Source organism: Oryza sativa, chromosome 6, assembly GCF_034140825.1.
Source record: "Oryza sativa Japonica Group chromosome 6, ASM3414082v1".
NCBI lineage: Eukaryota > Viridiplantae > Streptophyta > Magnoliopsida > Poales > Poaceae > Oryza > Oryza sativa.
In genome coordinates, this window is record NC_089040.1 from 8,159,970 (window position 1) to 8,180,244 (window position 20,275).

The 20,275-nt window shown below is 41.0% G+C and overlaps 1 protein-coding gene and 1 pseudogene across 2 annotated transcripts; both read right to left on the reverse strand.

Annotated features, from left to right (window-relative positions):
- Positions 1-4,862: 4,862 nt before the first annotated feature.
- Positions 4,863-5,504, reverse strand: LOC107281251 (uncharacterized; annotated as a pseudogene).
- Positions 5,505-5,798: 294 nt separating this feature from the next.
- Positions 5,799-13,953, reverse strand: LOC4340664 (probable peroxygenase 5). 2 transcript variants are annotated; one of them, XM_015788575.2, is made up of 6 exons: positions 13,713-13,953; positions 13,399-13,512; positions 8,152-8,237; positions 7,894-7,988; positions 6,893-7,018; positions 5,799-6,197 (listed from the first exon to the last, which is right to left on the reverse strand). In XM_015788575.2, exons 1-6 carry the CDS (start codon positions 13,786-13,788, stop codon positions 6,017-6,019), a joined length of 678 nt encoding a protein of 225 aa, XP_015644061.1. In that variant the 5' UTR covers positions 13,789-13,953; the 3' UTR covers positions 5,799-6,016. The 2 variants fall into 2 exon arrangements, with proteins under 2 accessions (XP_015644061.1, XP_025881817.1); XM_026026032.2 differs by having other exon boundaries at positions 13,747-13,885.
- Between the last annotated feature and the right edge of the window lie 6,322 nt (positions 13,954-20,275).

Sequence of the window (20,275 nt, forward strand, 5' to 3'; positions counted from 1 at the left end):
AACATCATCTATAATTCATTGAATTCTACAAATTAACATCCAATCATCTTCCTTCACATATTTTTCATAATATTTTTAACATATATATCCTTCATTTTTATAATATTTAACATATATTCATTTGTATAATCAAAGTGCGGACTATTATATTTCATCTACAATCTCATACAGAGTCTACTAATTGTATTTCTCTCCGAACATAGTTTGATAAATCAGTTTTATTTGTTGTTAATAACTATTATAATTTTTACTTTTAACTCGATTATTTAAAAAATATTAAAAATTACTTAGGAATTTCCACAGGAAAGCGCGGGGAATAAACTAGTATGGGTTATAGTATTTGCCTTGATTTGTACTCTCATAAACAGTGGTTGTGTAAGATTTGATTTAACGGTGGATAACGTAAATACTAAAATTGCAATTGCTATAGGCACCCAACACAGGATCTGATTGAACTAACAATGAGGAGGAGAGGAGGAGGTGGTAGGTACAATGAGGTGGTAGGTACAACGATATATTGATGTACAAGATATATTGATTGATGTGTAACACATGGCTCTCAGTAATCTAATCTTCTTTTATGCAAAACTAGCTTGTTATTCTTTCCATTTCAGGTTATAAAACATTTTGACTCAAAATCAAACTATTTTAAGTTTGACCAAGTTTATAAAAAAAATAGTAACATTTTTAACCCAAGATAAATTTATTATGAAAGTATATTTAATTATTGATTTGATGAAACTAATTTAGTATTATAAATATTACTATATTTATCTATAAACTTAGTCAAACTTAAAACAGTTTGACTTTGACTAAAGTCAAAACGTCTTATAACCTAAAACAAAGGGAGTACATCACAGAAAAGTTTATTTTTAGATAATAACATCATGGAAAAGTAAATTGGCATTTCTAGATCTCATAAAGAGAATATATTGGATTACGAAATGGAAATACAGAATATGTTGAGCCAAATATGCGCATGTCTAATAACTCTATGATGATTCTTCTGCAAGCTTGGCAGAAACTAAACCATACAAAGTTGAAGAAGATTCAATGTGTAATTTACGTTTCTTTTATTTAGTGAATATTAATTAGTCTTTTTTTTTTGGAACAACAAGCGTAGTTATACAACCCGAAGTAGAGAAAGCACATGTGGTGTGGTGGTGAGGTCGGAGGTGTATAAGTCCATCCGTTAGGTTTTAAATAGGAAAAATTTGAACCATGCCACACAAATTTTGCAAAATTTATGATATGCTACCCTGACCTACATGTGATTTTTCCATGCGGTTGTTCGGCCCGTCTGCAGCCGAGTGTCTGGGAAAATCAGTATTTTCGCGTGCGGGCGGGCCGACCGCACGGGATAATCAATTATCCCGTGCGGTTGTGTTATACCACCCGCACGGAAAAAAAACCAAAAAATTAAAAAAAAAGAGCAAAAATCGCCGCCGGCCGCCACATCGCTCCCTTGACGACGCACGCGACGACCAGGAGGAGGACGACGAGCGCATGATGAAGCCTTGCCTCGCTGCTCGCCGCCGCCTCGCCCAGGCCGCCGCTGCGCCCGACCGCCGCCACCTCGGCCTGGCCGCCGCGCTCGAGGTCGTAGGCGTCGTAGTCGAGGAAGTTTGCCATGGCGGCGCTCGAGGTCGTAGACGTCGTAGTCGAGGAAGTTTGCCCGTCGTCAATGTCGCCGTCACCACCGTCGTCGGCGTGGCCTTGCCCGAGACCCGCCGCCGTCGTCCCCGCGGTCGCCGGTGACGGAGCCGGCCTCCCCGCGGCGGCAGGCGACGGATCCAGCCTCCCCGCGGCGGCCGGCGACGGATCCAGCCTCCACGCGGCGGCCGGAGATGAATCCGCTCCACCGCCACCACCGTAGCCGATGTCGCGCCGCCACACTCCTTGATGCCGCCGACGATGCCCATGCGGCGCCCGCCGATGCCGCCGCCGATTCAGCCGCGGCGCCCGCTGATGCTGCCGCCGATGCAGCCGCGGCGCCCGCTGATGCCGCCGCCGCCATCGATGCCGCCACCTCCGCTGCCCTAATCGAGGGCCCTGGCGTCGCCGAGGAGGAGGGAGAGGGAGATGGGAGGATGGGGAGGAGGAGAGTGAGAGTGAGAGTGAGAGTGAGAGGGAGGGGGAGGATGGGAGGATGGTGGGGGGAGGGCGCAATAATGGCTGCACGTATGCGCCCGTGAGGTGGAGAGGGAGAGGATAAGGATGCCAGCACGTGGGGTGGGCTATTTTCGTGTGCGGGTCACTTAACAGGCGTGCGGAAAATAGATTTTTCTGTGTGGGCGACTCCCTGATGCCCGTCCCTCATTTTTCTGTGCGGTTGCACTTATGGGCCCCTTGGAAACAAATTAGTCTATTGTTCGGTAAAATCTTTCACGTAGTAGTGACAACACACGGAAAAGGTGATACATGTGTGTTAATCAATTCATCCGCATCTACATTTATCTTATGATCGGGTGCCCATTTATTTATACTATTTGATGAGTAAAGTACAACAAAAATATATCCTAATTCATGACTACATTACAGTTGTTGCTACAAAAGAAATTCCTCTAGGAGCATTTCATTAGCTATGTTTATAATAGGCAAAATTTACTTTAGGACAAACTAAATTCGCGGCCGCTTTAGGATATATAATTTAGTTCCGTGGTTTGTCATAGGACGTTCTAGTTTTATGCTTATTTGCCAAAAGACACTTCGACCACAATGAAGCAATAAAACCTTGCAAAAGATGATTTTACCCTTGAATCACCTTGCAAATTTTAAATTTCAACACATTTTGCTTGAATTTAAACATATTTTACAAAATTCAAAACTTGTCCCAAATTACGGAAATCAAATGCATTCCATTTTTTCAAAAATATAAATAAATTTTGAAACACTATTGTCTTAATTTAAACAACTGTATTAAATTTCAACACATTTTGCATGAATTTGAACATATTTTACAAAATTCAAACTTGTCCCAAATTACGCAAATCAAATACATTCCATGTTTTCAAAAAAATAAATAAATTTTGAAACACTATTGTCTGAATTTAAAACTGTTTGAAAATTTTTCAATTTCCGTAATCTGAGACAACTTTTAATATAAAATGTTTAGAATCAACTAAAATGTGTTCAGATTTAAATGAGATCCGCGGCAGTGGTTGGCATTGGAAGCCGAGGCGAGGCGAGGCGACGCCGGCGGGAGGAGGCAAGAGGCCTTGCTTAGTTCGAAGTGATGATCTGATGGCTTTTTAAGGGTTTTATAACTGGACCACTCCAGCAGGGGCAACACAAGTCCGTGTTGATGATGTGATTTTTTTTTTTTGGTGTGTGCTCCACTGCAAAAGTAGGGTGCATGGCTGTATTCATGTCAAGAAAGCACATTCGTAGTATCACAAGTATGGTTAAAAAAAAATGCAAATTGAAAAAAGTATGGTAAAAATGCAAAAACTTTTGCCAAATAATCAAAGCGCGTATATATCATTTTTTTTCCGAGGAACATATATGTTTTTCATACTACTTCTATATTAAGGAAAAGGTTCTCCTCTATCCTAAAATATAAAGAGTTTTTGTTTAATAAGATACATCCTACTAATGGCTTTGTTCGGCTGCCATTGCTATGCAGCCGCAGCGCTGCATCTCATGTATGCAAAAACTGAATCAACAATAGTAGTTCTGTTTAAGCTGCTGCAGCCTGCAGCCCAGCCGCCTTAACGGGCAGCCGAACAGGCCCAATACGAATCTAGCTGGTTAGATGGGACACATCCTAATATTACGAATATAGTTGGCTATATTTTTATAGTATTATATTTTTAGTATTAGGATGTGTCTCATCTAACCAAAACTTCTTATATTTTAAGACATTTTGAGACGAAGAGAGTAGTTGTTCCATATTACTCTCATATTTTTCATGTATTGAATACCCTCGAGACTTGGTTGGAAATATTCAATTACTGCTGTCTAAGAGATACTACTCCTCGTCAGATACATTGGTAGAAATGTATAAACGTACAAAGAACAAATGCATTGCACCGTATTCACCGAAACATACTCATCATGCTCCTTCGAAAAAATATAGAGCCTGTTCATTTTGATGCCAAAAAAAAACCTTAACAAAATTTGGCGTTGCCAAAATTTTAGCATAGTTGCCAAAATTTTAGCTTGACAACTTACCAAAATTTTGGCAGGATTTCTTATATAGTTACCAAAATTTAGCAGCAAACTAAATGTAGCCATTTTTGGCAACTTTATCAAAATTTGGTAAGGTTGACAATGGCACATGCCCATAGTGTGTGTACAGTACGGTTGAAAGGATCGCCCTTGGCGTTTGGGCCGGATAGCTGCCGGGAGGCGGCCCTCTATAGCATCAACTACTGGGCTTGCCTCTTGCCCAAGCCACGGGCCTGAGGCCGTGACGCAGCCTCGGTGCTGGAGCGGCTGATGGGCTTTCTGCCCCACCGGATCGCAGGGCTCCAGCTAGCGCCTCACTCCCGACAGCTGCCCGGCAGGGGAAAATAAGTTCACTTTAGGTCCCTCAAATTTGTTGCTCAGTATGATTTTCGAACTTGACCCGAAAAACCAGATGCAACCTATTCCCCAACTTACAAAACCAGAATAAACGAGGTCCCTCAATAGTATTATCTCCGGTTTTGACTGACGTAGCATATACGTGGCACATTTGACTAGGTCTTCGTCTCACATGGTGTTGATGTAGCGCTTATGTGGCAATTTGATATGGAGAATAATAAAAACTTTGGGCCCACTATCAGTTACACAAAAAATATTTAAAATGGTGGTGCCCACGTGGGCCTCGCATGTCCTCACTCCTCCCTCTTATCTCTCCTCTCTCTTCGTCCTCATCCTCACTCCTTTGGTCCTCCCTTCTTCCCTCTCCACACCATCTCATGCCCACGGGGTGCGTCCTTGATGGCCTCGCCGTCCCGCCCCTCCTCTTCCGCCTCCGCGCATGGCTTGCCGCAGCCCACAATTCACCATGACCCTCCCACCGGCCACCACCATCACGTCTATCTGCATCCATGTGTCTGCTTCTTGGAGCTATGGGAGCATGCTCCCATCAGCGAACAGGTCCACCAGCGCGTCGCCGGGCACCGCTTCCACTGCCTCGACCTCGAGCGCGTCCCTGACATGGATGAAGAGGTGGGCAGCGTGGTCCTCTTCGAGCCCCGTGAGGCCGAAGAAATCATGGGAAGCGGAGATCACGGTGCGGTCGATCTCCCAGTCATGGACTAAGAGGTCCAGGAAAAGGGGGAGTTTGCCGCCCCGAAGCCGAGGACGACGAGGGATGAGGTGCGGCGGCCATAGGAAGGGAGTGGAGGGAGGGTGGCGAAGACATCGAGGTGTGATGGGGTAGCTGCATCGAGGGAAGGAGGAGTGGATGTTACCGGGGGTGTCAAGGAGGAGGAGGCGCCGCTAGTGAGGGGGTGGCTGGCACGGGAGACGTCAGAAACGCGGATGTGGTTGTACGGCGAGCGGATGTCGACAACGTAAGCGCCATGTCAATGTCACGTGGGATAAAGACCTAGTCAAATGAGTCAATAGGGGACAATATTGCCGAGTGACCTCGTTTGCTCTGGTTTTGTAAGTTTGGCGATGGGTTGTATTAGTTTTCCGTTTAAGGTCGAAACAAACAAAAAGGAATCGAACATTGCCAACATGTCCTATTTTAGACAAACCTTTATTTTTCTCCCTTCTTTTAGAACAGTTGGTAAAGTCCCTGCTATATATATTATAGAAATAGATAATATTAATGATAAATCATTTCACTAGGACAAACTCAATGGTATAAAATTAGTTTTCTCAAATCTTATTAAGAGTGCACCCATGTATACATAATGTTCATATAAATCGAGATTTGAATCATAACGATTAAAGTCATGCAACCATAACTCTACTACCATACCAGTGCTTCTCCAAATATGGCATTTTGCATGTACACGAACAATACCTATGATGCAATACAATGTATTTGTGATTATAACTTCATTTCCCAATTACTTTATACAGAACTCCGAAATGATAAGCTCCGGCAAACTGTACTTTGTGAAGATTCCCTCTCTTTCTCCAACTTGACGAACACACTACCATCGTATATACCTCTCACACTATCCTTGTGAAAATATCCGTTCTTATCACTCGCAAGACCATAAATTAGCCCCCACTCCTTTATAGCTGCACCCCTGTGTTTTCAAGAAAAAGGTGTAATTAAACATAAGTAATCACAAGTAACCATTTTTTGTTAGAAACTTTAATTTTGTTTTAATGAAAATCATTTTAGAACTTATAGCATCAACCTTAAGTAAGAGCATACATTTTCCTTTTTTATTTGATATGGGTAATGGCTTAAAATGATGTTTTTAGAATGGAAGATCTATATATTAAGACAACAATCCCCCTTTCACGTTCAACTTCAAAACCAGGAAAATTAACATCCTCAACTGTATTCTATTATGGTTTTGGAACTTCACTTTCCTAGCGCGCCCCCCCCCCCACACACATATATATATATATATATATATATATATATATATATATATATATATATATATATATATATATATATATATATATATATATATATATATATATATATATATATATATATATATATATATATATATTGGTGTTGGTGTTGGTGTAGAGGTTGGGTTTTACCTATTATAAAGGAAAAAAAATTCCTAACAGGAAACCATGCACATCAGTGAAAATCACCACCATGGCAACCAAAACATGGTGATTGTAAGTTTGAGGTAAACAGATAAACTTCGGATACAGTTCAAAGGGTCAAAGTGAACTTATAGTTGCCCTAAGAGCGTAATTGACTTTTTTTTATGAGTAATTGATAGTAACTGACCAAACATATTAAGAAAAATACCATGATTGTGGGTCATTTGGATCTCGATTTGCTAGAATCATCTCTTTGACCTCCAAGGATGTCAATGCATCTGGTCTATTTTTTGCGTGTTTCGAGAATATTTCCTCAAACTTTGCAGGAACAAACCTGAAAATCATCATGTTTAAAATATATATAGATCCAAACCTTAGGTGGTGTTTGAATCTTCTGAAAATGAAGATGAAGATAAAGATTAAGTATTTCACGCAAAATAAGGTGGTAATAATGTGTGATTAATTGAGTTTTAATTATTACAAACTTGAAAAATGGATTAATCTTATATTTTATAGCAACTTTCATATAGAAAGTTTTTGCACGAAATGCACTGCATAGCAGTTTGAAAAGCGTGCCACTTTTATCCAAAAGTTTTATCAAACCTCAAAAAGACTATGCAATTAATTCTAAAGACCAGGCTTAAATAGGCTTGGCTAATAAATAACTTTACACTAATTGGGTTACGGTAACACATAGACAATACTACACTCAAATAAATATAGGAAGATGCCATGATCATTTTGATTTAAGGAAAAAAATGTAGTGAGTTACTATTATGACCTCTGGATTGATTGCAACACATACAGTATTAGAAATGAGTGTGTGGGAGGAATTTGAGTAATCATGTATATATAGTATTACTAATGTATGTAAAGTGTATATATAGTCATGTATTAATAAATAACTTAATTAATCATGTATATATAGTATTACTAATGTATGTAAAGTGGAATAAAATATGCATCCAAAAGTTGTACTCCGTATTTCTTATTAAACAAAAGATAGAGTATATAAAGCAAATGCTCAAAACTCACTAAAGTTCTTTTGTATGTACTCCTAAAGGATTTAACTAAAAATATGTAATTATCTTGCTATTTAGATACATGTGTCACATATTATTGTTAATATGCTTGACATTATATGATATAATGTGATGTCTTCTAACATTTATGTAAGATATGTATATATAGGCATGTGGTTGGTGTTACCTTCCTTTAGCATCTAGTGCACCTGTGTCACTCCTGTGCATTCCTCTATAGATGTTGTTTATGTATATCGATAAGTGAGGTAATGGTGCATCCTTCTGCGCATTTGAATGCGGAAACAATACCGGGTCAATTTTTCCCTTGTGTACAATAAATTAAATAGCATATCTAGTTACTCTATTTTGGACCAAATTCATAATAAACAAGTCATTATTTTTATATGATTTTGGATTAGAGTTATGGGAGGGAATGAGAGAGTACGGGGCTTGTTTTAGGACCAAGACCAGCATGCACACTGGCGGCAAGGTCTCTAGCAAATGCGAAGTCACAACCGATTGCAACAACCCCTGCAATCCAAATTAAGCAGTATACGTTAGTAAGATATAAATTAATTTGCAGTGATTTTATAGAGACTAGTTCCAATATAATATAATGTGCTAGAAAAAAAGTCCAAACAACCCCCATAAACTTTGGATGTAAGTCCATCTAACACCCTTAACTTCGAAATCGGACATTCAACCACCTAAAATTTACAATACCATTTATACAAGGGTAAATTGAACCCCTTAAGATGGTTTTGCATATAGTGATTTTGTCTAATTTGTATATAAGTTGGGTGAGTTTGATCATGTCATACACTTTAGATATATATATTAAAATTTTGACTGAAATATTTCTTTTTGCTTCTTATTAACTCTCATTTACAAATAAATACCAATAATAGTATGATATACTGTATAGAAATAAATTAATGGCTTATAACTTATGATATACAAATATGTTATATTAGTTATTCAAATTATTCATCTAAGCTTCCAAATATGCAAAACCGTCATCCAAAATCACCTTAGGGGGTAATATGGATGGTATAGCAAAGTTTAGGAGGTTGGATGTCCAGTTTTAAAGTTCAGGATGCTATACAGACTTTCATCCAAAGTTTATTGCGGTATTTAAACTTTTTCCTATGTGCTAATGCACACATCAACTAATTGTGATCCAAAACTAATTTCCATGCATGTGAATATCCAAAACCCAGGTTAGGCATTTTGGCCACCTTAATCATGAATGAATTAATTAACCAAGCACAAGAGTTGAATAACCTAACTCGCCTTATGTTAGAAACGCTGCATATGTAGTAGTATATAGTAAGAAACCTGGATCTGACTACCGGTTGAACGGAATAACCGGAACAAATAACATGTGGAGCTTGGTTTGCTTTAAGGACCCTCACTGCATTTGAACTGATGTGACCCGGATGAACCAGGTGGTTTCTCATGTGAATCGACCTACTCCGTAAGATAAACTGGCTTAACAAGCTCACCAACAAAACTTGAGCCACTAAATGCGAGAATTGATCCGTGGTGGGTGGGAGCGAGATAGCCCTTGGGGACCAACTAGGAAGTTGACCACTTACTACTAAATATAAATGTTACATGTAGTTAACTATTAAACCACAGTTTAATGGGTGGTCGCCAATCGAACGGACGGTTCCGATGAACCGAGAGTCTAACCGGCTGTTGGGTGGTTGGTTAAACTTTTGCACTCTATATGGATCGATAACCTAAGTAATCCCCCAACATTCAACCAAGAAATGCTAACTAGTAGATTGATTGTCAAACAGGGAAACTAAAGCCTTATTTAAGGGCTAGAGATTTACTACATGAGATTTACCACAGGCTAGAGATTTACCGATGCAAAGGGGAGAGGAAGAGGAGGAAAGGTGCAAGCCTCGCTTCTAGATCCAAGGAAGCTAGATCTAGGCAAGGGGCAGGAAGAGACTAAGGGCAAAGAGGTCAAGAAGAAATGCGTTGCTTCACAGGAGTTCCAACTAGGCATGCCATTGGTTGGAGATGACGTGCTTGCCGCAATGGGCACCGCTTGCAGGGACCTTCACATATACTACATGGAGAAATCTAACGCCAGGAGGCCGAATAAAGCTACTGAAATCCTTGGAGAGCACGATCGAAAGCCATTCCTTGGTCCAACAAATTATATCGTGGTCGACTTCAAGGATCTATTCGACCTCTATAGGCTCCGAGCGGTGGACACAAGCCTCATTAAGTGCTACTCCTTGTAAGTATTGTCGCCCAACTCAATTTGGTAATAACAATCGGTTTAACTCGCTTACAAGATCGTTTATGTTGCATGTAGGTTAAGTTGGCAATGGTGTCAGAAGAATGCACCGGAAGTTGCCTTCCTTGATTCACAAGTGGTAAATGTCACAAATCTCCAGAATGACCGTCAAGGAATGGTCAACTACATCTACGACACCTTGTGGTCCCGCCGAGACAAGGAGTACATTATGTGCGCCTATAATCAATAGTAAGTGTGTTCCCTAAATATATACAACAGCATGACACATTCCTTCAGTACTAATTAACTTTCACTATATTAATGCCGCAGTGCCCATTGGATCCTTTTGGTCATAACATCTAAGTGGAGTACATGTCACTACCTGAACTCCAGAATTGATAAGAACGCATATGATTGGACCCCGATTCAACTAGCGATAGATGAAGCGTGGGCCCAATACGTGCAAAGATGAGGCCTCAGGAAGACAGGACATGACACCCTCATCCAAAAAAAATACTTCCCGGTAAAGCAACAAATAGGTGACCAATGCGGATTCCATGTGTGCCACAACATGCGCCTTCTGTACAGAGAAAAGGTGAAGACTTTGGCTGAGTTTGAGGTCGGTGGTCTCAATTGTGATAGACTAACTAACTACATCGAAGTACATATATATGATCGATCAACTAATCTCGAATTATGACAATGTAGGGCAAAATTACCAAGTCTCTGCCTACCAGCTTTGAGGAGGTTCGCGAGGAGATAGCCAGCTTCATCCTCCGCGAAATAATTAACCCCAAAGGAATGTTTAGGCTTAAACTAAAATGATGAACATTGTTGAACTTTTATGTTTAGGCAATGATGAACATTGATTATGTAACTGTGATGTTTATATTTATATATATATTTCTTATGTTTATGTTAATACTTGCTAAATAAATATTTGATCCAATTTACTCGGTTTTGCAGGTGAAATATGATAAATATTTGAATGGATGTGAAATATGTGAATGGATGTGAAATATGAGATCAAAATGGATGTTCTGTGAATGTAGTTGTGTGAAATATATTGATGGCTGTGTATGTGAATGCATATATATGAATGGGTGATGCTGGGGAGCTGGGGATATTGGATATATGTGTTTCTGTCATTTTTGCAGCGGGCATGGCTAGCAAAGGCCTGAGGCTAGCCAAAAAATAATTTTTTTTGTGGATTATACTCATCTATGACGGGCCACAACTTAATGCCCGATTGAGATGATGGTCATCTGTGACGGGTTGTAGTTAATGCCCGATTAAGATGACAGTCATCTGTGATGGGCTATAGTTTAGGCCGGATTGAGATGAGTATCATCTGTGACGTGCTCTAGTTTAGGCCCGATTGAGTTTAGTAGTCATCTGTGACGGGCTCTATTTGTGGTCCGATTGAGATAGGTCATCTGTGACGGGCTATAGTTTGACTAGTAGTCTGGGTCAAAGCTATCGGTGATGGGCTTCAATTAGGGCCCGATTGAGATAGGTTCATCAGTGACGGCCGTTTGCCCGATTGAGATTACTTTTCACATCAGTGACTTCTAGCCTGTGACGGACGCCGTGCCTGATTGAGATGGGGCTTACTGCCCATTTGAGATGAGGGAATCCGTTCTAGTGAACCTAACTTTCCTTATGTTGCATATATATAGTAAGAAACATGGATCTGACTGGCGGTTGAACGGAATAACCGGAAAAAATAGCATGAGCAGCTTGGTTTGCTTTAAGGACCCTCACTGCATTTGAACTTATGTGACCCGGATGAACCAGGTGGTTTCTCATGTGAATCAACGACCTAAGATAAACTGAGCCGGCTAAATGCGAGAATTGATCCGTGGTGGGTGGGAGTGAGAGAGCCCTCGGGGACCAACTAGGCAGTAGACCACTTACTACTCAAATATAAATGTTACATGTAGTTAACTACTAAACCACATTCTAATGGGTGATCGCCAATCGGACGGATGGCTCCGGTGAACAGAGAGTCTAACCGGCCGGTTGGGTGATTGGTTAAACTTTTGCACTATGGTTCTATGGATCGGTAACCTAAGTAATCCCCCAGCATTCAACCCAAAAAATGCTAACTAGTAGATTGATTGTCAAACACGGAAACTAAAGCCTTATTTAAGGGCTAGAGATTATGAGAAGCAGCAATTAAGAATCTGTAGAAGTTAGAGTTATAGTTACTGGTTCAATGTTTGGATTGTGTAATTATTAGATCTCATAGTCTAGGTGAGACTGGTGTTTGGGGAACCTAAGATTTGGGGAGTATTTACCACTGCAAGGAGCTCATTCAAACATAGACCAGGTTTAAGGGAATCACCTTAGCTCAGATTTTCTCTAGCCTTATTATATTAACCTCTAAGTAAATATAAAATTCTCTGAATTGAAATTTGACGTGCTCTTGGAGCCTGATGTTTTCTTAACATCCATATGAGCAGGTTTATAAAACAATAACCAGAGGCTTCGAGTTGGCTCAAGATGATCACAAACCACTCAATATTAAGCCGGCCAAGTTAAGAAAAATTCTAACTGAATTTAAACTCGTTACATTTTATTTTGAACTTCGCCGGTAATCCATGGTTTTTGCATATGCCAAGTTAGAAAAAAAATTGTTAAGTTCTTTGTAAAATTTTGTCGAACTTCACCGGTAGTCCACGGTTTTCACGCAAACCACAAAAAAACCTCTCAGGAGTGGTTTTCGAAGACGGATATATGTATGCCTCCGTATATGTTGAATCCACATATTTGCCACGTATTTAGCAGCATCAACAGTGGCAACATCAACCATAATTACTAGCAAAGCAGCTGGACCACACATCTCATTCACCAAACTTTGATTGGCACCTCCTTATTCGGGCAATTGATGAAGTATGGCTATGGCACACAAGTGGAACAAGGGGCATCCAATCCATGTCTTCGTACACTCGTGGAAGTACCATTGGTAATCTGTAAATCGTGACATGTACCCCCAACCCCTTCCCCCTAACAGTCCCCCTCCCCCTCTCATATTTCTTTTTATTTTCTTTTGTAATCTCCTAGCCTTGGGCTATTGTACAATGTTTCCCCCTACTTTAATACAAATACACCCTGCGGGGTTTAAAAAAAAACTCTTCTTCTCCACATAGAGGTAGATTTTTTTTAGAACACATAGTTTTTGCACACCTATCACTATGGCTTGCGCTCAATATAACATACCCTTAATGCAAGCTCAAATAACATTACCTTAACTATGCATTTGCTAGCTTTTTATATATGGCTGCTACAGTGCACATGAAGTTCTGAATTTAAATCATATAGCTAGAGTAAAATATCGGTTTTGAACTTAAGTATATCTCTCCATACCAAACTAGCACAATATTCTCGGAACTCATTGCAAATTAAACAGAACAATATAGCTAATCATATCACCTTCAATGGTCTCCGACGGAGTAATAATGCCATCCTTGTTCCGGTCGAAGAACGAAACATGTTTCTGTAGCGCCGTCATGTTGGCGATATCAATTTCCGCCGTTACATGTCCCCCTTAATTAAAAATCACAGCAATATAATAACATGCAAGTTAGAAAAATTGTATGCCACCACTTTCTTTTTGGCTGAAAGGGTTTCACCCATTTTAATTACAGCCTGAAATCATTCATTGAATATTTGAATCCATCTGTATAACATGAAGGTGGATAAAAAGAAAAATCTGGAAAAACAAGGCAGGTGCCAGAGGGACTTACAGCTAAGAACCCATAGAAACAGAAGAGCAAGTACCGGATTGCCAGCAGCTGCCAACGATGGTCGTTGAGCCCTCATCGTCTCGCAGAATTGCTCTCAAATGGAATCGCATATACCAGCTTAAATAGCTAGCTAGGGAAGAACTAACAAGACTTTTATGTTTCAAAAAAAAAGAACTAACAAGACTTTTAGGTTTCAAAAAAAAAAGAACTAACAAGACTCTGGATCGGGTGCGATTGCTATAGCTACCGCCCGTTAAGCAGTCGGATGTTATGATGGGTAGTACAGTGTTGGATCGAGCAAGTAGGTGGTCAGATTTGAGCCACATGTAAATAGATAGTAACGGCTCTAACATGTGTTATACTCCCTCCGTTTCACAATGTAAGTCATTCTAGCATTTTTCATATTCATATTGATGTTAATTAATATATACATATATATCTATCTAGATTCATTAACATCAATGTGAATATAGGAAATGTTAGAATGGCTTACATTGTAAAACGGAGGAAGTAGTATTCATTTTGAATCGTACTCTCATGAACAGCAGTTGTGCAAGATCTGATTTAACGGAGGCTAACGCGTTGCAGTTGCCATAGCCACCCAACAGGATCCGATTGAACTAAGGCCCTGTTAGACACATGCATGGAGTATTAAATGTAGGAAAAAACAATTACACAGATTACGTATAAATTACAAGATAAATCTTTTAAATCTAATTATGCCATGATTTGACAATGTGGTGCTACAGTAAACAATTGCTAGCGACGGATTAATTAGGCTTGATAAATTCGTCTCGTAATTTCCTGGCGGAATCTGTAATTTATTTTGTTATTAGACTATATTTAATACTTTAAATATGTGTCCGTATATACGATGTGACAACTAAATCCAAAAATATCCTCCAACAAAACAAGGCCTAACAATGAGGAGGAGGTCCTCTCGGTGGTAGGTACGATGATACATTGATGAACAAGATATTTATATATTTATGATTGATATGTAATACATGGCTATGAGTTATTTCACTAACTTTCCCAACTCATCTTCCTCGTGTTCCATGTATGCTTTTTAAATCGTTAAACGGTGCGTTTTTTTACAAATCTATACGAAAGTTGCTTAAAAAATCATATTGATCCATTTTTTTAAAAAAAATAGCTAATGCTTAATTAATCACGCGCTAATGGACCACTCTATTTTACGTGCGCTGAAAATGTGCTCCCAACTCGGCCTTAGTAAAATCTAATCTTCATTTATGCAGAACTTGTTACATCATGGAAATGTGTTTTTTAGATAATGACATCATGGAAAAGTAAATTGGCATTTCTAGATCTACTCATAAAGAGAATATATTGGATTACGAAATGGAAATACAGAATATGTTGAGCCAAATATGCGCATGTCTAAAAACTCTATGACGATTCTTCTGCAAGCTTGGCAGAAACTAAACCATACAAAGTTGAAGAAGACTCAATGTGTAATTTTCATTTCTTTTGTTTAGTGGATATTAATTAGTGTATTTTTTTGGAACAATAAGTGTCGTTATACAAGCTGATAAATATTCCCGAAGTAGGGAAATCACATGTGGTGTGGACATGTGGTGTGGTGGTGAAGTCATGAGTGTATATAATTAAGTCCACCCGTTAGGTTTTAAATATAGTGCCCATATATTGCTGAACTTTTTAGCAACTCACATATATCACCGAGTGGTTCTAAAAACTACTAGTAGATATCAATAGGATATACCGTGCATCTTTACTGGCAATTTTTTTTTCACCATATGCATTTCACATATATTGAACTATGCTGTCTATGCATCATGCATGCAATGAGAAAACCATGTCTTGGACTTTATTATATTATGTGTGATGACCTCTCTTTCAACTATATATATAGCTGCCGGGTATGTATATATCTTCACTAGATTTAGGATGTGTTTAATTAGATTATGGGTGTAAAATTTTAGCGTGTCACATCGGATATACGGACACATATTTGAAGTATTAAACATAGACTAATAACAAAATAAATTACAGAATCCGCCTATAAACTGCGAGACGAATTTATTAAGTCTAATTAATCCGTCATTAGCAAATATTTACTATAGCACTACATTGTCAGATCATGAAGCAATTAGACTTAAATATTCATCTCGCAATTTACACGCAATCTGTGTAATTAGTTTTTTTTTCGTTTATATTTAATACTTCATGCATGTGTCAAACATTCGATGTGACATAGTAAAAAATTTTGCCATGGGATCTCAACAGGACCTCAAGACAGGAGGCAAAGACAACTGAAGTGATGCAAACAGATATATATCTCCCAAATCTCGTCTTTGCATCGCCAGAATTTTCTTTTCCCTTTAGCGTCCACACCACACGTAAAAGGTGATACATGTGTGTTAAACAATTCATCCGCGTCTACATTTATCTTATGGTCGGGTGCTTATTTAATTTATACTCTTTTTTATGAGTAAAGTACAACAAAAATTTATCCTAATTCATGACTACATTACAGTTGTTGGTACAAAAGAAATTCTTTTAGAAGTATTTCATTAGCTAGCTATGTTTATAAAAAGCAAAATTTGCTTTAGGATGCTCTAAATTCGCGGCCGCTTTAGGGCACTTTAGTTTTGTGGCTTTGTCATAGGACATTCCAATTTTATGCTTCTTTGCCAAAAAGACACTTCGACCATTATTTTGATATATATCCCATTCCAATGAAATGATAACAACTTTGCAAAAGATGACTTTACCCTTGAACCACCTTGCAAATTTTAAATTTTAACACATTTTTCCTGAATTTAAACATATTTTATAAAATTCAAAACTTGTCCCAAATTACGGAAATCGAATGCATTCCAGGTTTTTTTAAAAAAAAAGGGATAAATTTTGAAACATTATTGTCAACAACTGTTTGAAAATTTTTGATTTCCATAATTTGGGACAGCTTTTAATATAAAATGATTACAATCAACAAAAATGTATTCAGATTAAAATTATGCAAGGTGGTCCAAGGGTGAAATCATCTTTTATAAATTTTTCTCTCTATTAGAGAAGAATATATTAAAATAATGGTCAATGTGTCTTTTTTTTTTCAAATGACCACAAAATTAGAATGTTTTTTTTATCAAACCATAGTGGGGGGCACCTATATATTAATTTTCCGAAGTTTATATACAGAGAATGGAAAAATTAGAATGTTCTAAAACAAGTGCCACAAATTTAGAGTGTTTTAGAGTAAATTTTACCTTCATAATTTGTTCGCCAAATAAACCTACTGACTGATCCGTTCACCGACGTACAAACCCTAAGTTAAAAGTCCACTAAACAAATATATAAACGGGTTATATAATAACGGGCGCGCCATATAGTTTCATTTCAAGCCCGAAGTCGTGCTAGAAGTCCATTCAGACATTCCATGCCCATTTCATGCCTCACGCATGCGTTTTGCGTGCTCCCATGCGTCCCTCACACGCATCTCTCGCACCCTCGGCGACGAGTAGAGAACACAGCAATCACCGGTAAGAATTGGTTTTTCTCGTGTGTTGGGTGTTGGTGGTTGTTTAGTTCTGTGTGGAAACTGAACTAAACTTCTTTTTTAACAACATGCACGACATAGTGCGACATTTCGTATTGGTAGAGCAAAAGAAATATTATAAGTCTACAATCCTAAGAGACTATAACCAGAAAAGGAAAAAACAACTACCACACCACACATCTACGACCAAAACCAACCACTACTACAAAAAAGATCTTTCCAGATGGGCAAAACTGATTTTCGCGTGCGGACCTCCGGCTCGTCTGCCTCAAAGGGTCTGCGAAAATCTAATTTTTCGTGAGGGTGACACACCCGCACGCGAAAATTAATTTTTTGTGTGTGGGTGCTTACGTCGCCCGCACGCGAAAACAAAAATAGAAAAAAAATAAAAATCGCAAAAATCGAGCAGCTGTCGTCTGCCGCAGGGCGCTTCCCACCACTGCCGCCGTCGTGCTCCACCCGCTGCCGGCCTCTTCCCATCGCTGCCGCCACCGGCCTCTTCCCACCCCTACCACCGTCGGGCTCCTCCCACCGCGGCGACCGTGCTCCTCCCGCCACCGCAGCTGGATCCGTGCAAATCCGGGTGGGGGACAGCCGTCGCCGCCGGATCTGCGCAGGGGACGGCCGCCGCCGCCACCGCCCGCCCCACGCCGCCTTCATCGCTCTCCCGTCGGCTGCCACGCGCGCCGTCCTCTGCCACCGTCGTCCCACGCCGCCTTCGTCGCCCTCCCCTCGGCCGCCGCGCGTGCCGGCCTCTGCCGCCGTCACCCCTCGTCGCCTTCGCCGCCACGCGCGCCGGCCTCTCCCAGCCGCCGCCACTCTCCCGACCGGGAGAGTTTGAGAGAGGGAGAGGAGTATGGGAAAGAGAAAGAGGAGAGAAAGTGAGAGACACATGAGGAGAGGGTGAGGATAAGGATGAGGAGGTGATATGTATGGAGAGGATAAGGATGAAAATTTTGAAGTGTTGGGAGGGAAAAAAATCTAGAGAGGAGGGAGGGTATTTTAGCGTGCGGTCCTCTTAAAAGGCCTACTTGCAAAAACAATCTTTTTTTGTGAGGATCCTTAAGAGGCCCGCTTGCGAAAATCGATTTTTGTGTGCAGTCCTCTTAAGGGTCTGCACGCAAAAATGGGAGGACGAGTTTTGCAGACACGACCAGTTACGGTCCGTCTACAATCTAAAGAGGACGATGTACAGGAAAATCATTTTTGTAGTAGTGTATCGCTGAAGATCAAAGCAAAACATGACTTCCCTAAGGGAAAGGATCTTCTAAATAGCGCTTCCAGGAAAGATGTGACACTAAGAGTGCCGCAGCCACCCGCCCTGAGGTGCCAGGACGTAGTTTTCACCTAAAGAAATCCAATAGAGAGGGCATGAAAGTTCACACAAACAACGTCCCAAGGGAAAAGCAGCAACCACAAGCTTCGCCATTGCTAGCCCAAAAGGCTAGGTTTTCGCCCGTAATCTTTCTACCCTCCTATGCTGAGGTTGCCTACCAAGAACAATAAGCATCGCCACCTGCACACCTTTGATATGCGGCCACCACGCCAGCACCTCGCCACCGGCCAACCATCAAGCAAGAGCTCGATATCCGGCGTGCTCCAAATCCATCTACGTAGTTAGGTTGGAGAGGGAAAGGGTGAGAGAAAAGAATGGATCCCCTCTCCCCCGCACTAGCCTACCCAACATGGCCATCTTATGACTGCAAGGCCCCACCACAAGAAGACTAGCATCTAGATCGAAGCCCGTCACAGGCCTGCAACGCCCACCTCACAGCACCATCGTAGCCATCGCCTCAACCAGACTTCCTGCATTACTGCCGCCTCAAGACACCCATTCACATCGCCATCGCCTCGCGCCCATTGCCCCCTGCCGCCATTAACTCCCCGGAGCATGGTCAGCTAGTCCTGCCTTGCGCCCGTGCCGCGGTAGCTCTGCCTACCACCAATTTTGGCCTCCCGAAACTAGGCCAGCACAGGCATGCCCACCGCCAGCGTCGTCATCATCGTACAATCGTCGTCATTGCAGACCACCACTCAGACTGGCACAAAGCTCACGCTGGAGTGGATAGAGATCTAGGCTAGGGATTGCCAGATCTTGCGGAGGTGATAGATCCAGCCGGCCTCATCATCGTCGGGGAGTCAGAGGCTGTTGTCGCCACACCCGACAGGGCCTTCCCTAGACATCGTGACTACCGCCGTCCCCAGAGCTAGCCACGGGCCAACGCTAGCGCGGGGTTTGAGGGTTGCCTTCGCCACGCCTGACCAGCCTTCCATAGCCGCTGTCGTCCCCAGATCTGGCCAGGGACCGACTCCAGTTGCTCCTCCACGGTCGTCATTGCCGTCACTCGCGCCACACATCCTCGCCATGAGCACCAACTCCGGCCCAGCTGACTTCCTCTCCCAGTCTGCCCGCACTTGAGCTCAGGGAGGCTACCATAACTAGCCCCGCAGCTACCGTCCTTGCGTGTCGCACGGCTTGCCGGCAAACCGCTCTGGCGACGGCGAATCTGAGGGAGGAGGAGGTATGTGGTGGCGGTTGCTAGGGTTGCACCGCCCGTGCCACCCTTGCGGGAGGTGGCGTGTTCGCAGAGCTTGCCACAGAATCCTTTGAAGCTAAACTAAACTTTGAATAGGATTAATCAAACCAATGCTTAGTTTGTTCTCGGTTCAAACCGAAAACCATGTTTTATAACGCTTTCTCTCATGGCCTGATCTTCTGATGAGGAAATAACTCTCGCTTTAATTGAGTGTGATGTTTACGATATGGCTAACAACCATAACACGTTCAAAACATCATGTAACTATAGTAACTATAGTGTAGTGTAATGTTACACCACAACTACATTATAATTACATTGAAAAAAATTACCTAAAAAACTTGCGACAGTTTTTTTTAAGCAATTCCAAAGAAAAAAACCATATATGCCACCATCTCGCCGAATTCCTCGTAGTGGAACCGTTTGCCGTCTGTAGCAGGTACTTGTCACTGGCACATTGATGAATGAGTTTTATCTTTGGGACT